Source organism: Coffea arabica, chromosome 6e, assembly GCF_036785885.1.
Source record: "Coffea arabica cultivar ET-39 chromosome 6e, Coffea Arabica ET-39 HiFi, whole genome shotgun sequence".
NCBI lineage: Eukaryota > Viridiplantae > Streptophyta > Magnoliopsida > Gentianales > Rubiaceae > Coffea > Coffea arabica.
This window is the reverse complement of record NC_092321.1, coordinates 49072917-49089806: the sequence shown is the minus strand read 5'-3', so window position 1 is coordinate 49089806 and position 16890 is coordinate 49072917. Positions and strand designations below refer to the sequence as shown.

The 16890-nt window shown below is 33.7% G+C and overlaps 1 protein-coding gene and 1 long non-coding RNA gene across 5 annotated transcripts; both read left to right on the top strand.

Annotated features, from left to right (window-relative positions):
• Positions 1-193: 193 nt before the first annotated feature.
• On the top strand, positions 194-5439 carry LOC113697345 (mediator of RNA polymerase II transcription subunit 11-like). Of its 4 annotated transcripts, XM_027216926.2 has the most exons (6): positions 521-774; positions 1355-1460; positions 2470-2634; positions 3360-3444; positions 3531-3647; positions 5022-5439. In XM_027216926.2, the coding sequence occupies exons 4-6, from the start codon at positions 3373-3375 to the stop codon at positions 5196-5198; spliced, it is 366 nt and encodes a 121-aa protein (XP_027072727.1). In that variant the 5' UTR covers positions 521-774; positions 1355-1460; positions 2470-2634; positions 3360-3372; the 3' UTR covers positions 5199-5439. The 4 variants fall into 4 exon arrangements, with proteins under 4 accessions (XP_027072730.1, XP_027072729.1, XP_027072727.1 ...); XM_027216929.2 differs by lacking the exon at positions 1355-1460 and having other exon boundaries at positions 194-774; XM_027216928.2 differs by lacking the exon at positions 1355-1460 and having other exon boundaries at positions 517-774; positions 3379-3444.
• Positions 5440-13630: 8191 nt separating this feature from the next.
• On the top strand, positions 13631-14523 carry LOC113697374 (uncharacterized). The gene is made up of 2 exons (XR_003449858.2): positions 13631-13876; positions 14174-14523. It is a non-coding gene; the product is annotated as an uncharacterized lncRNA (long non-coding RNA).
• The last annotated feature ends 2367 nt before the right edge of the window (positions 14524-16890 follow it).

Genomic DNA, 16890 nt, shown 5'->3' with positions numbered 1-16890 from the left:
CAAAAATTTCACGGATCCGGTCCGGATCCGGGTCTAGACCCGACCCGTTGACAGGCCTAGACCTAGGGTTAGAGTTAGAAGAGTCACGCGCAAGACGGTAAAACAGTGGCGAACGTCATGGAAGAAGACAACGAAGCTAAACCGTGCCGGACGAAAAGAAACAAGCGAAAGATAACACATTGAGAAATTGAAGTTGATTTGTTGAAAAAAAAAAAAGAAATTGAAGTTGAAAGGCGAACAACACAAAATGACGTCGTCAGGAACCGCAGCACCGCGTGAGTAATCTGTTGGTGTTGGGATGGATTTAGCTTCTGAGAATGAGGACAAAGGTGAGGCGAAGGAGAGAAGGGGAGAAAAGAGAAAGCGGCGGCAGCGGAGGAAATTTACGAAAACCCTAGAGAGGAAGTATCTGCAGACGTCTGGCGCATTGCGCGGAAAAAAAAAGGCTGGTGATTCACATGCTTGGCACATGAGAGGACGACGAAAACCATCCAGGTCATCAGAGCTCTTTGGCTCTTTATCTACTTATGTTGAAAAATGTGGAGTGTTGCGCAACCATTTGGTTAGTTGAATCCCGACGATTCCATAGAAAATCTTTTTGAACCATATAGAAAAGCCTCTCTCCCGTCGTCTCTCACTCTCTTAGTTCACACTCTCAACATCAATACAAACGATTAACATAAAAAGCATCTCCTCCTTTTACTTTTGATCGATCATGTCCTTTTTGCGACGCTAAACAAAAGGTGTTCTCTACCAACTCTTCGCAAAGCGTAGGTCTGTCATGTCTCTCCTTTTTTTTTCCCTTCTATTTGCACTAATTTTTTTTTGTCAAAAATTTCTGCCCAATGTTTTTGGATGGTGTTTGAGTTATGGGTAAAATCAGGTCATCCTTATTTTAGTTGTGGGTACAAATTTTGAGGGGTTCGAGTGTGGGTACGGTTTTGGGGTTGGGTGCGGGGCGAAGTGAAGGCTTAATTGGCTGTGGTGGTCGGAGTGGAAGAGAGGTAAGAGGTGATTATGGTGCAGATGTGACGGTGAGTGGTTGCAAGTGAGGAAAATAGTGGGTTAAGTGGTGCCGGGTTGGGAGGGAATTAGGAAATGGTGATTGGGGGTTTAATTAAGAAAGTAGATAAGTTAGAAGGTTTAGTGAAGATTGTTGTTAGGTAAAAAATGCCCTTATTTTCTTTTTTGGGTTGAATTTTGGTAAATTGTTATGGGAATTTCAAGAGAAAACTTCATGTTCGTTCTCTACTCCATCACTGACCTAATGTCGGTTCTCTATTCTATACTGGCCTCATGTCCGTTCTTCGCTCCCTTACTGCACCCTCCCTCTCTCTCTAACATTAACTCTCAGATGCGTACATCAAGGTGTGAAGAGATCGCAATAATTTTCATAAGGCTTAATGGTAATTGGGGTATTTGAAACCAGAGGAAGAGGAGATTGTAATGGCAGCCAAACGGTTAGGCTATCTTTGATATTTGAAAATTATTTGCTTTTCTTGCTCAATTTTTCCATTTCTTGCTTTAGTTTCTTTGTTGAGAATTTATTTACAAGATTAGGGTTAGAAATTTCAGGTATAATGGTAATATACTGCTATTAAGTGGGTTATTTTTCTACCATGAATTTGGGCTCATTTCAAGCATTTAGTGTTAAAATTCTTTATTCTTGGGTAACAAAATCTCTAATTTTAGTCAAATCTAAGGTGGCCGTCTCAGATCTCCAGTTTAAGATATGATTTTTCCAAGTTTTCCGAACATCTATTTTTGGATTTCTACAAAATCCACATCTCATATTGTGAACTAGCCTCTGGAATCCCCCAGAAGGAAGCCCATATGGTGAATGTGAACTGAAAAAAGACAATAGCAACAATATTCGACTAGCAATCTTTGTCTCTGCTATATTTAGAACATTGTGCTTGATATCTAAGAGAAAATTGGTGCCCAATATTTTCCGACTTCCATGGCTTCTTGCCTCTTTTCATCTTCTTTGTGGGTCTGTTTGGATGTTCATTATCTGGCTATAAAGACAAATACTTGCCCAAGAATATCAAACTCTTTCATTTTTTCACCTGAACCAGAGACGAAGATTGGTAGTTTGAAAATAAATGTTTGGATGTATAGATGTTGCTATTTGTCAAAATTAAAATCTGTTTATTAGCCGAAAACAAAGTGTAAATAATATGTCCAAAATAAAAAAGTAGGCTATACAATTCGAAGCTGTTTATATATCCGCTGTCCGTTCCACATGACATCTGGACTATTTGAACCAATGTTCAACCAACAAAAAATGAGTGAGCTTTATCCGGCCCATATTCATTAATCATAGACTACTCAGTTATCTGTTAAAAACGGTTCTGGTATATTGGCTACTAGACTAATTGATCCTCCTAACTTGGTTGTTCGTGCTTATATATTTATTGTATTCCGTCGGGTATTCATGATTGGATTCTTGTATTTGTGAAAGGATAGAATTGAAGTGACTGAATTAAGGATCCGAGACTCCTCCGCCCTTCTGTGTTCTGCCCCTTCCCGTTGGGTACTGGAGCCTTAATCTGTGCAGACAGATGCACCTTCATGAATTTCAAGCTAAATCTGAAAGCATTGACCTGAAGATTACTGCAATCAAGCTGATTGGTGAGAAAAAATTGTTTTGAGCATTCGAATGAGATGGTATTTTTTGGTTTCATGTTTTACTTCTTCCAAAATTTTCTGCTTTTATGGAAGTAATTGGTGTTCCTTACACTTTCCATTTGCTGTTAAGCAGCAAAAGTATAACGATTCTCCGTTCGAACTTCAGCTTCAAATCTGGCTTGGCATTAACTTCATTTCAAAATTTCTGTTCCACTAACACAGGTTAAAAAATGGCAATGGAAGGTCATAGGCTTTACTAATTCTCTCCAAATATTGACTAAAATTTCTAAGCACTGTTAAAAATTATTATCATAATCTGGAAAAAATTACTAAAGTTTGGAAATTAAAAGGGTCCTATGTCTTTTTTCAGTGTGTGCCTAAGTTTGTGAGATATTTTTGCCCTTAAAAATCTAAGCATACTACTCGTGTGAATGCATTTTTGGCTATCTTAACACCCGAAATGACCAAAAAAGATACAATTTTATGAGTTTGGTAACCATTTTGGCTTAAAAAACAGTTTAATGATCAAATGGTGCAATCTTAAAAGGTTGAGTGACATATTTTGCCATTTGCTCAATAAGTGACTCATTTTATGTCCTTGTACCTACATAAGGTTTGCTCGATCAGAAGTTGATGGGTTTAAAGAAACCTAATTGCTTGCACTTTAAATTTTGTAAAATCATTGTCTTTCTTGAATCCTAACTCCATTAACGTCTTACTTCGACTAGTCGAGTGGATTTGATGCAGACGACGTACGCCATGGATCCACAGAGCCAAAACACATCATTGCAACGGCTTCAAAATGTTGAAAAGGTAATCAATAAATTAGAGAATTTATTCCTCAAACACCTAATCTTTTAACATTTCTATGGCTATGTTGTTGATTTTTGGCTTCACAGAGAATAGTTAGGGTATTGGAGTTAGCTGGCAGCGTAATGGACGAACTGGCAAACCCTAGCAGTCCAAGAAAGGAGCTTGTTAATAGTCACTGCAGTGAATTTATGCAATTGATCAAGGTCATGATCTTCTTCCTGATCAATTTCAATACGATATGCGCATATTGCTGTCACGAAATAGGCTTGTATGTACACATGATTTGTGAGAAGGGGATATCTTTAGGATGTTTATATGAAGGGGAAGAGTTAACTTCCAAACAGAGTGAACTGAGAACTTTTCATCCAATTGCATAAAGATTTTCATCTATAAAATGTGTGCTGTTTGTCATAAAAGCAAAACAAAGCAGTATCTTTGACAATGTAGAAGTACCTTGTAGTACGATTTGCTTGCTTTGCGAATCTAATTACTGTGTCAATATTGTGAAGCATTAATCCCAAGTCCCTGTAGAGATGGTCAAATGCTATTGTGGTTGACTAGTCGTGGTGGCAAGGGAATGTGGTAATTCTTATTAGTTATTACCAGCAGTATGCTTTTTTCCTTAAGCTGGTAAGGTCTAAAAGTTACAAGTAGGGTTGCTTTGGGGTTCTGTGAAAGGTTTTAGCTTGTCGTAAACACCTACGTCATCTTAGAAGGTAATGGTGGTAGTTTCAATTTATGGCCACAGAGTGCTGAAATACTTGAGTTAGAACTGAATCAGTTTCTTTCCCTGTCAACAAAGCGAAAAGAAAAAAATGGTTCGAAATTTTTGAATTAGAGTGGAATATATTTCTGAAATTTATGTAACCAAGAGTTCAGAGTTCATGTGGGGACTAGACTACCACATGCAAATTATACCATGGGTTCAAGGGTAACACTCTGGAAGGTATATCTATGTTTGCATCTTTGTTTTCTGGAGTTTTATTTCGCTCTAATGACCAAACCATGAGGATGGAATTACAATTTTTTGTTTTTGTAAGTGATCAAGTCATTGCAATTTATTGCAATAAGTCAATTGCACATGGTTTTGTTGTCCAAGGAAAGGCTATGCTTTTTGTCATATTGTTAGCTTTTGTTGTTTCTTTGGGATTTGTTTTGGAAATGCTGGTTAAAAGGATGGAAATCTTCTTGTTTGAGATTCAGATTGTTAACAATTCCTGCATTTCTCTGCAACCAGAAGAAACATGACATTTTGTTCTGTTGCTTCATATCTTCTTTTGTTTGTGTTGTCATTTGGAAAGACAAAATTACAAGCAAGAAGATGTAGGGTTTGACAAATAATACCTCTGGCATATTGAAGAAAAAGTAAAATTGTTCTTATAAGCCCTGTAAAAAAAAAAAGATTGTAGTTCTGCATATCCATTATTAAGATGTGTGGATCCTTTGTTATCTTGGTAATTGGGCATTTTATCCACTTGTCCCTGCTCAATAGCATTGGTATAGGCTTCATATGTTATGATAGTAACTGCAATCGTGGGCTGAGTAGATGGCATTTTGCATCTCATCTTTCTAAACAGGACATCCAAGTGACACTGCGAGAAGAAATCAAAAGTGCCTGTGAGTATCGTCCTTTTGAGAAGTGTGACTACGTTCCAAGAATATCTAACGAGATCTGTTGCAAGAAACTGGAACATGTCATTGCACAGTTAGACGAAATGAAGCATACAATTGAAGGGTATCATGCTGCAGTTTGAAACTCTGTATGTTTTAGCATTCACCACTAGGTTGCTTTTATAGGATTCCTGTTATTTGAGGTTAGGATAATGGATTTAGTTGGTCTGCAAGGACATTTGATTAGCTCTGAATGTACGCTCGTGGCAAGTAGATTTCCTATTCGCTTCTTCAGTAAGATTAGGATCGACGTAAACAAATTGTATTACAGAGCTTTGTATATATTTTTGCGTTAAAAATGCTTGGTATGAAACACTTCCAGAATCTGTTGTGCAACAACGGTTAGCTTTAGATTACTACATGCTGCATATGGCATTGTGTGATCTTGTTGTTTATTCCATAAATCCCTAGCGTCTTGGTCTTGTGCACCATTCTAAAAGTTAATTTTAGAGATGTTTTTACCACTAGTACAGGATAGATGAATTTCTGCCATCTTTTAAATGGTACGCTGCACTGAAACATGCTCTTTATACAACCTTACAGCGCGTGGTCTGTAATATGATAATTGTTGTGGGTAAAGGCATCTTCTGGTTGGTGCTGAATGCTGATTTTGTTCCACATACAGGAGTTCTTGAAGAAAAAGATTTAAATAATGTTTAAGCTGCCGTCTTCTTAGCTTTTTCGATTACTTCTCTCTGATCTTCTACGGTTTGTTGCCAATAGTTAGTTTTCATATTCACCAAAACTCTTCAAGTTTTTTCTCGTTATTAACATTTCTAGATTTTTTAACCTTTTTTTGTGTTTTTGGATGAGATCTTAGGAGCCGTTTGGTAGAAGTTCATCAATGACTATCGCTGTCATTAACTGTTTAATGATAATGGGTTTTTGTTGAAAACCATAGAGTGTTTGGTAACGAAATTTTAGGCATTAGTTTTTACTCTTTTTTTTCTTTTTCTACTTCTTTTTCTTCTAAATTTTCTTTAATTTATTAATTCTTCTAGTATTTTGTAACTTGATTTATTTTTATTAAAAAATATGAGATATGGGTGAGTAAACATTCCTTACTAAAAATTAGTTAAACACTATTATACCAAACTCATTAGAGCAACTTGAGCGTAGAGCTGTTAAACTTCACGAGTAGCTCGAAAATTCGTTAGAGCTCGACTTGATAAGGCTCGAGCTCGACTCGTTAGTTGCGGTAAACGAGCCGAGCTCGAGCTAGAAATGTACTCGTTTAGTCGGCTCGTTTGATATCCAAGTAGCTCATTAGAGCTCGTTAATAAAGGGTATATTTGTCATTTTAGAAGTCAAAAGTATAAAAATTGAAAATTATAGATTTTTATTGAGATTAATTTGCACGAGCTCGAGCTCGAACTCGAGCCACATGTATATTTGACGAGTCGAGTTCGAACACATTTTAAAGCTCATTTGCCTAACGAGCTCGAGTCGAACTCGGCTCGAATTAAGCTCGAGTCGAGCTCGGCAGCCAAATACTCGGCTCGATTAACAGCTCTACTTGAGCGGCGTTCATGGGAGGTATATACCTCCCATTTCACAAACTCATTACACGGCCACAATATAATGAACATTACACGCATTATAAGAATGATACGTGTAAATGCTATTGTAAAAGAGGAGATAGCAGATCCTTTTTTTGCAACAAATAAATTTGGTTAAACGTGGACAACAGCTATAATTTCATGATGCAAGTTTACGTTTAATTTTTTTTTCAACGGTCATTTTTTGCTCTTTCTTTATAAACACACAAGACACCTTTTTTTTTTCATATCCATTATCCTACTCTATTATTTCTCTTACTCCCTCACTCATTTTCCTCAATCTCTTTGTACAATTTTCTAAATTTTCATTATTTTGTGAACGGTTCGAAGGCAATAACAATGAAAACTAGTATTCATTATGTTATTATTTGTATTTTATTTGATTTAAATTATGTAATATTATGTTATGGAGATCAATTAATTATATAAAGAATTATTAATTAAGTATGGATTATTATGATATTTTCACATTTGACGTATCACATATTTGTTTAATAATTACATAATTATTTTTCAGAAAATAACAATATATTATTTTTTTGAGAGATAGAAAAAGATATATTGTTCAAACTCAGAAATTAATAATATTATTTTTTAGAAAATAAAAAAATAAAAAAGGTAAAAAATTTAATGAAAGTTAATAATTTATTTTTTAAGAATAATGAAATTATTTTTTAAAAAATTACTTTATTTATTTACGGGATATGAGTTGTGCATTATTAAAATAAATATTTGATTTGATTATGGACCCATACTATTATACCATGTGGAGTGTAATTCAATGTGAATGAGAATATAATAAAAAGACGAGATAGTAGATTGCTAATGTAGCATGTGGATTATACTGTATTAGACTCTAAAGAGTGTAATAATAGAGTGTAATCCACTGTGGATGCCCTTAGGATCAATACCTACCGAAACTTTTGGCATTAATACAAGTATACACAACTTAATAAAATATCAAATAAAAAATTCCTACCAAGCATGGATTTGAGGGCCATAAGGGGTCAAGTATGGATCGGGATGTCAGGGCTATAAGGGGTCAAGTCTGGATCGAGTATAGGGCTTGTTTGCCAAAAGGGTTTTTGACCAAGTTTGTTTTCTACAAATTTTTTAACAACTTTAATTTTAGTAAAATCAAAAAACTCTTCAAAATTTATAAATTGTACACTTCAAAACACCCAAAACACAAAAAAAAAATTTCCTTTTCTCCTTTCTTCTTCCATCTCAACCCACCACCACCTCCTCTAATGGCACCGGAGCCCGTGCCGCCCAACTCTTTTTTTTTTTGTTCCTTTCTCTTCTCCCTCTCCTTCTCCTCCTCTCTCTCTCTCCTTCTTCCCTCCCTTCCCCTCTCCCCCACCACCTCTCTTCCCCCCCTCTCCCTCTCCCCCTCTGGCCAATCTAGTCGCGGGACCAGATTGGGCAGAGAAGGAGAGGGAGGGTGACAGGGGAGGGAAGGGGAGGAGAGAGAGAGAGATAAAAATGCAAAAAAAAAAAAAAAGGTTTCTGCTGCTGCTTGTTCCGGCTGGGAGGAAGAGGTGGCGGGAGAGGGGGAGGGGGAGGGGAAAGGGAGAAGAAGAAGAGAGGAAAGAAAAGAAAAAAAAGTTTTCCATTTTAAAATTTTTTCCTATAACTTCTATTGTAAGTTACAATAAAATTTTAAATAAATATTTAAAAAAATCCATTTGCCAAACGGGTAGTTTTATGCAGGCCAAAAGATACTGTTCTTGAATCAAGAGTACATTATAGAAACTCGATCAAGCAAAAAGTGGATGATAGGATGCATAATTGCCATTAAATTTGTGAATATTTTCCTTTGATATTTGCCAAATATTGCATTATTAGGTAGATTCTACTTATATTTGGTGATTGATGTAAATTGTAGCTAAGTGGAGCGAAAAAGTAGTTGAATGGGCAATTTTCCAGCATGTTATGAATTAAATTGGTGGTAGCATGATTAGGATCTGCTGTCAAGTCCAGAAAACTCGAGAAATTATCAATTACAAAGATTATCAATTACAAAGAGATGAACAAGAAATTATCAATTACAAAGATTTCTAGAATGTTTGATTATATAGCAGATTTCTTTACAAATTAAAAAAAAAAAAAAAACCCTTCAATATTATTGAGGAGACTCAAAACGAATCCATCAACTTGAACGGATGAACAAACTAAAATTATTAATTATCTTAAAGAAAAACTTAAGTCATTACCATGGCTAGGTATTCCTTACCCTCATACATTTATGATAGTAGAAACAGGCGCATCTAAATTAGAATATGGAGGAATACTAAAGCAAAAATTAGAAAATCTATCAGAGCAACTAGTTAGATATCATTCAGGAACATAGTATGGTCCTCAAAAGATTTACTCCACTGTTAAAAAGGAAATTTTGTCTATAGTTTCTTTGCATTTCAAAATTTCAAGATGATTTATATAATAAAAAGTTCCTTCTGAGAATTGATTGTAAATCAGCAAAAGAAGTTTACAAAAAGATGTGGAAAATATAGTTTCAAAACAAATATTTGTTCAATGGCAAGGTATATAATCAGTTTTTTATTTCGAAATAGAATTTATAAAGGAGAAGATAACTCTCTACCTAATTTTTTAACTGGAGAATTTCTACAGAGTCATGGATAAACAAAATGATTCTATAAAGTATATCAGAAGACAATATTATTCCTGAGCCAATGCGCAAAAAAGAAATCCTTTATCAAAATCGGAAAATGATCCATCATATATATATATATATATAATAAAGTCGTATTCTCATTCTTATCCTTTCATGTTTTCTCTTTCCTACGTGGCTTAACGAGACGTCAAGTAGTTTCCTACGTGGCTTGCTCCTTTTTTGTTTGGATTTATATCAATTCTTATTTCCTATAAGAATTCTTAATATTATATGATTCTTATTTCCTACCCAAAAAAGGAACTGGAAAGTAATGCGATATAAATAAAAGAGACATAAATATCTCTATTAGATATATCTCCAAATTCATGCCAATAATTTGTGTACTACATAAGGAACCAAAATAAATAAGAATTGTTATCACTACAAGAAGTAGAAAAGTAACTAATTTCAATTAATAAATCATCTTTTCTTCAAAAAAAAAAAGTTATTTGGACGATTGTGGTTATATTTCCTATAAGAATTCTTAATATTATAGGATTTTTATTTCCTACCCAAAGTTATGTACTTTAAACAACTTAAATCAAGATAAACCTACTTTTAATGTTCTTATTAATATTTCTTTATATCCTTATCAATTCTTATTTCTTATGCCTACACTACATATAGCCTCTAATATATTGATTTCAAACATCAAATTCATGGTTAGGTATTTTCAGTGCAAGCGGTTGGCACATTAAAGTATTGATTTTGGGTTTCCACTCCTCTTGATTGTCAGGTACATCTTCTTTCAATATATATATTTTTTATAAAGGCATGTTGATCTTCAATTGTAAGAGTTTAGTAACATATCTTGAATTTTGTTTTTTTTTTTGTTTTATTTTCTGTTTGTTTTGTATGAAGACATAGGATTTAAACAAGTACTTTCATCGTTATTTTTGTAAGATTCTTGCTAACATGTTTGTTAATTGATTTTTGTGATCATATGCTAAGATGTTTGTTAATTTACCTTTAGGAAAAACAACCAAAAACAAAAGGCACTGGAAAGTAATGCGATATAAATACAATAGACATAAATATCTCTATTAGATATATCTGCAAATTCATTAGTTAATTAAAAGACTCTGGCCGTTTACTTAATTAATCCACTTGAGAATATTCATCCACTTGAGAATGGTTTCATATGATTTTTTAAAAAATATCCAGCCTTATGTCTTATCAACATAGTTTAAATAGAAGAGAGGTCAGGAACCTGATCACTTAAACAACATGAACTTCCGGCAACTATTGGCTATATACACTTATAGTCTATGCTTCATAAATAGCGCCATGAAAGTGCTTTGCAGAATACATCAATTCCTTGCTCCCATAATCAAGAAGTTTAAAAGCAAATTCTATCTACATTCAGAATATTAGCTACCACTATCAATGCTGTCAGTAGTCGACATCCAAGGCCCTGTATTGTAAGAAAAATATGGAGTATCCTATACTGTGTAATGCTTGCAATCAAAATGTGGAGTATCCTAAATTGAGGTATGTCGTAGGTGTTAACCTTTTTATCATTTTAATTGCTACAATATCTACATAAACATAACTTTTAGAATATGTGTATTTATACAGGTATATGTTAAAAGTCTTAGCAAGTGATGCAACCAGTAGTGTTTGGTTTGTTATATTTGATCAAAAGACTGAAAGAATAATAGAACACAAATTTTCTTTTGTTCTTGAAGAATTTAACAAGGTAAACTTATATCTAATTTTTTAAAATATTTTTAATAATAGTAGACAATCCGACACTTATCTCAGCCGTTGAATATTCTAACAAAAAAAATCTATTACGCATTTCATTTCCAGGAAGGATTTAGCAATGAAATCGTATCATCAATTATAAATAAGATCACGTGGAAACCTTTTGTATTCCAAATCAAGTTGAACAATTACAATATGGAACAAGGTAGTAATAGATTTATAGTGACTAGATGGTTCCACTGTGATTTCGGGAGGGAAACGCATTTCATGCTTTCACAGGTAATGTGCAATAAATTTCTCTTATGTTTCACATACTATATCTCACATAATATTTTTACCTTTAATTTTGATAAATCATTATCAGATTGGCAGAACCGACAACAAATACCAACCTAAAGCATCTTCTTCTCAGATCCCAATTAGTATAACAGATGATTCTAATCAACAGCATTTCAATACACTTCATATGAATCATTCATCAGAGGGTTCAACAAAAACCACAGAGAAAGGGAATCCTCATAAAAAGATTTGCATGAGAAGGTAGATTTAATATACTATTTTATTTTCTTAAATTATAATCTTTACATATTGTTATATATAACCTTGAATGCGATAAATCATTTATTTTTTTATACTTAGTTATCCTGCTTTGCTATCATGCAGTGATAATGAAAAATCAATAAATGCTGAGTTGCACGGACAAATTGAGAAGAATGTTCAAACATAAGAAAAACAAAAACAAGTTTCTGAAGAGTAGAATATTATTTGATACTATTTACTGCACTTTTTATTTATTGTCAAATTTTTGAATGTTATGGTATTGTTGAATGTTTTTTTTTCCATTTTTGAATTATTATTCATTGAATTAGATGTTCAAATTTATATTATAAGAATACTTTATATTACAATGCGCACATAGTAATATACTTAAAACAAGTTATAATAGATTATACATTAAATTTGTATTTTATATCGACATTTTTATAAAATTGACTAAATAGTTTTTTTTTTTTTCTACGATTCCCGTTCAACAAACAGGTACAAAACTAGTTATATTATAAAGCCAAATGGAGAGAGTCAGAGAATCCAATCATAACACATTTTCAAATATGATTAGATATCTCTTAAATCCTTCAGAGCAATTACTACCATTCTAGAGAAATGTTTTTTGAAAAGAAGGAATATTCAAAGGTTTCAGATAATGCATCATTTCCTTATTCAACGCAGAAAAAAGGCTTCCCGTTACAAGAAATGGATAAAACAAGAATTACGAGAGATGCATAACATTATCTGTTGACATCCTGTAGAAAAATGAGCAAAGGAAACTTTTCAAAAGTTTTGTTAGTCAAAGATTATGAGATGAAAACCACTCAGATCTCTACTTCAAATACATTTCAAGTCCTTTCAGACTTTCATCCATTATCATATGCTCAAACCACTCAAACGCCACCTTCATCCTCTAAGAAAAACACCGAAGAAAAAATCCCAGAAAATTCAAACTCTTACTTCACTAAACCAATTACACAACAGATTACTCTCACCAAATTCAAAGAACCTCCACCCTATAGTTCTTATTAGCCCTTACTAATAGAATATTTCCAGAAGGATGCCAATGGTGTATCGAAGACTATCAAATCTTATGAATTGATTTTATTGGACACAAATTCCGTCGAAATTTCTTCAGTTCCAGACAAAAAAGATCCAAATAAAATTTCTCATTCCAAATGTGTAATTAAAAAGGTGTGCTGACTAGATGAATGGGTATCTCTCTATTCAAAGAAAACCTTTTCAATCAGACACATTTTAGATGGCTACAAATACCAGGATTACAGAATGGCCTGGTGTAGAGCCTTTCTCTTTCGTCTCTTCAATCATTCATGGTTCTTTACATTTCATACCAATTGTGATCGAGAATTTTCAATTTAATTTTACCATTGGTGGAATTATTTTGGTCCGCAACTCAAGAGTTTTCCCCCTAAAGCAAAAATGGAATTCCAATTATATCAAAGAAAAGCACCAGGAGAAGAATATACAAAGCCAATATTATTCCATTTTGAGTTCAAAGTTCTATGGATTTTTTGATGGAGTTACAAGATTATACAGCAACTTCCAAAACCATTCCCAATGTCATTGATTAGACAATACAAAATCAAATGGTGGACAGACTTTACCATGGACTATTGTTTGCAAGAAAATGTAAAAAGATTTCTTCAAACGGGACAAAAACTCCAATGGCAAATACATTCAATATCCAAGGAGATTCAAAAGAAGAAGGAAAGAGATGAAAAAAATTAAAGAAGATGGATTATCAAGATCGACTCATTACTTTTTATTTGCAAAAATTATAGAAGATCCAGACATACTCAAGCAGTATATGGACCATCTCAAAAGCAAACAAGAGGAGTTAAAGGAGATTGCAAAATCTTCAGAATCTATTATGATGTAAGATCCATTTGGTGGCCCATGTGCACAAGATCCAAATTAGATATAAAAGATGCAACAATAATTCAAAAGTTGTGGTCATAATAAAATGTAACATATAGTTGACAGCAAATTCAAGATTTTGAAAGAAGTGTCAACATGAAGATAAAATATATATTCAAATAATGTCGACATAAACATGAAATGTAAATGAAATTTAAAATATAATTACACTAGCCTACCATAAATACATGCTTATGTATTGTAAAGGGGTGTGTGTGATGCTAGTACTGTTAGAACCCTCAAAACCTCTCTTTTGTAAAAATTTCTTTAAACAAGAATCTCTTTAGAAGTTTTATCAAGTTTCGAGATATCTTCAACAATATTATGCTATATACAAGTAAGTCTTCATTATAACTTTTATTTTAATATTACAATCTTGTTAGAATCCCGTCTATTTTAATTCTGGGTTGATTGCCATAGCCAGAACCCAATTCCTTTTTCTCAAGTCCAAACTTTCTTGGTTTCTTTTTCCTCGCCGCTTTCCTCTCCCTGGTTTCCTTATTTACCCATCTCATGCTTTTTATTTTTTTTCCTTATATCTCTGTTATTGTATTTTTCTTGATTACTGTCCATGGATTTTCAATGTTTTTGACATGTTATTTTCTGATGATCGTTGCCTCTTCTTGGGTTTTAGAATACCGGAAAGTTTGTTGCATCCTTGGATCCAAGTTGAAGCGGGTTGACTCAGATGGTTGCGGGCGATTTTTTTGAATCTCTGAGTCGACTCAGGTCGAGTCGAACGAGTATGAAAGAGTCATCGTTGATTCCTACATCTCTGATGAGTAGCAAACCGGTCGCGGAACTTGGGATGAAGGGTTCCTTTTAGTGGAAGAAGGAAATCCAGCTTTTTGGAAGTTCCATTTACCTTTCAAGAACTTTTTGCACAAGACCAAGCCTAAATGGTTTCCCCCTACCATGCATCTTGAACAGAATCTATTCTTCTATACATGTGCATATGGAAATAAATCAATAATTGAAGACAAATTGAGTTATTTCTTGGAAAAGAATTGCAGATGCTAAAACTATTGAATAAATCTTATGCACTGACACTATATATACTATTATCGTTAAATTCATAACACATGTATAAAAAGAGTAAATTTTATATACACTATCAATGTATACACTATTATAGTTGGATGGATGATATATAAGCAAACTTTGAGTTTCAAATTCCAATTTTGCACATGTGTCATATAACTAATAGTGATAGTATATATAAGATTAATTTATATAAAAATTGAATTTCAAATTCAAATTTTGCATTATTATCGTTTATTCAAGGTTGATAGTATATAGTTGACAATGTATACACTATCAACGCAAGTAAAATTAATCTAAAACTATTTCGCTCTTTTCTTGCTCATGTTTCAATTAATTGGCTATTCTTGATTTTCTTTCTGAGTATACTCACTTCCTTTTTTCTCCAAAGATACATCAAATATCGTGCGCCTGTTAAACAAATACATATTTGTTGAAACTTTAACCAGGACATAAATTAATTTGAGATTACAAAGCCAAAAACAGCAAGAATTGCTGGACTCGAAGCAGTAGATAGGTTTGATATTCTCTTGATTAAATTGGAGAATGTACAAAATAACTTGGTTATGAGAAAATAGTTTATATTAGTGCGTTTTTTAATCACCTAGATGATATATATATATATATATATATATATATATATATAGGATAAAAAAAATCATAGCTAGACACAGACTATACAGAACTAGTTTTATGAAATTTTAGCAAAAGAGGAGAAAAGATACATTTTCATGTCTATGATGGGATTGTATCTGATACATATGGTAATATGCTAATTTAACAGAATGAACCCATCTGTGGACAATTTCTCTATGGCTGCAATGGATGTATACTGACGTGCATATTAAATAAAGTGATTTTTTTTTTTTTTACCTCTCCCACTCCCCTATTTCTTCCCTACCTTAAACCTGCTAGTCAGGATTGAATTCTGGTTTTTCAGGCAGGAGTTCAACCTTATTTGAACTTTCAAACAATTTAATAATAAAAATTCTCCTCCTATATATGTTATTTCTACTCCTTGAATTTTCCTTTTAAGCTTCATGTTCTTTTCTTCTTAGAAAAAAAAATCTAGCAACAGAGGAGTGAAATTTAAGGAGCAAGGAGAGGGAAGGAGGGATTCGAACCCAGAAACTCTAAATCCTGAGGGGGATTTAAGCTCTAAATTCTTCTCCCATCATTCCTTTGTAAAAAAAAAATTGTTACACATAATCTCTTGCAATTTTCTTTTTTCTTTCATTTTTTCAGAATAAAAAAGAAATATCCTTTTGTGAACTCATCTCAATCACGCACTCGTAGCAAATACACTGGCATAGTGATCTCCAAATTTGAGCAGTATCGGACAAGTTCGAGTCCTCCCATTTATACTAAAAAAAAAAGATGCTTTACTACAAGTTGTTTTAGCCCAACTAATCTCACTGATTATGTACATCAAAATTTATGTTAATTGGCCTAATCAATAATTTAATTGTAGTCTCTGTAGATCATAAAGAGAAGAAAATGCTAGAAAGAGAACTTTACTTCAGAAAAACACTCGAATGATGAATACTTGGAAGGCGTGATTCCCACCTCACAACATCACCAATTTAAGATGATTAAAGCGTTTCCAGGCCAGTAGTAAGTCGGGCGCCTTCAGTTGTCCATACGTGAAAATGCATGTGCTGTCTTGCACCCGTCGAAAGTGCTGCTAGCTATCCTTGGCCCAAAAAGGCCGGTGCCACGAAGTTGCTACGTTGCCACCAATTACCTATTTTACCCCTCATTGGTAATTAATGTCGGTTTCTGGAACTGATTTGCTAGTGTGTTTGCCCATGAGCGTAAACGGCTCCTTTTCCCTCTTCTTTCCCAACAGCCCTGGCTGTCCACTTTTATTGTGCAATTCTCAAGCTAAACTGGATCAATAACCTAAAACTACAATACTAGATTACACCTTTTCATAGCTGGCTCTATAACATCCATCCGAATTTGGGTCAGTCTATCCGCACCCCGTTGTTATGCTCTTCGAAACACCTCGAACGCTTGCCTTTTGACCCAGCAACGCCTCCAAGTTTGGGGCGTTCATGAAGAAATCAGACACTAGCAACCATTTTTCCTCCTATAGTGTCTTATGAAAGTTAAAACCAGCAGAATTGTTAACAAGAAGGCCCGTGACATTGCTTAACCGGAATGTTTTTGTTTTTGGTCTTCAAACACAGTTCAAGATTTGGCAGCATATGCTTGCATAACCAAACATAGTTCTTATAGGATAACATAAATGGCAATGCAATTAGTGAATAGGAAACATAAACTATTAAAATACGAAAAGGGTGCAAG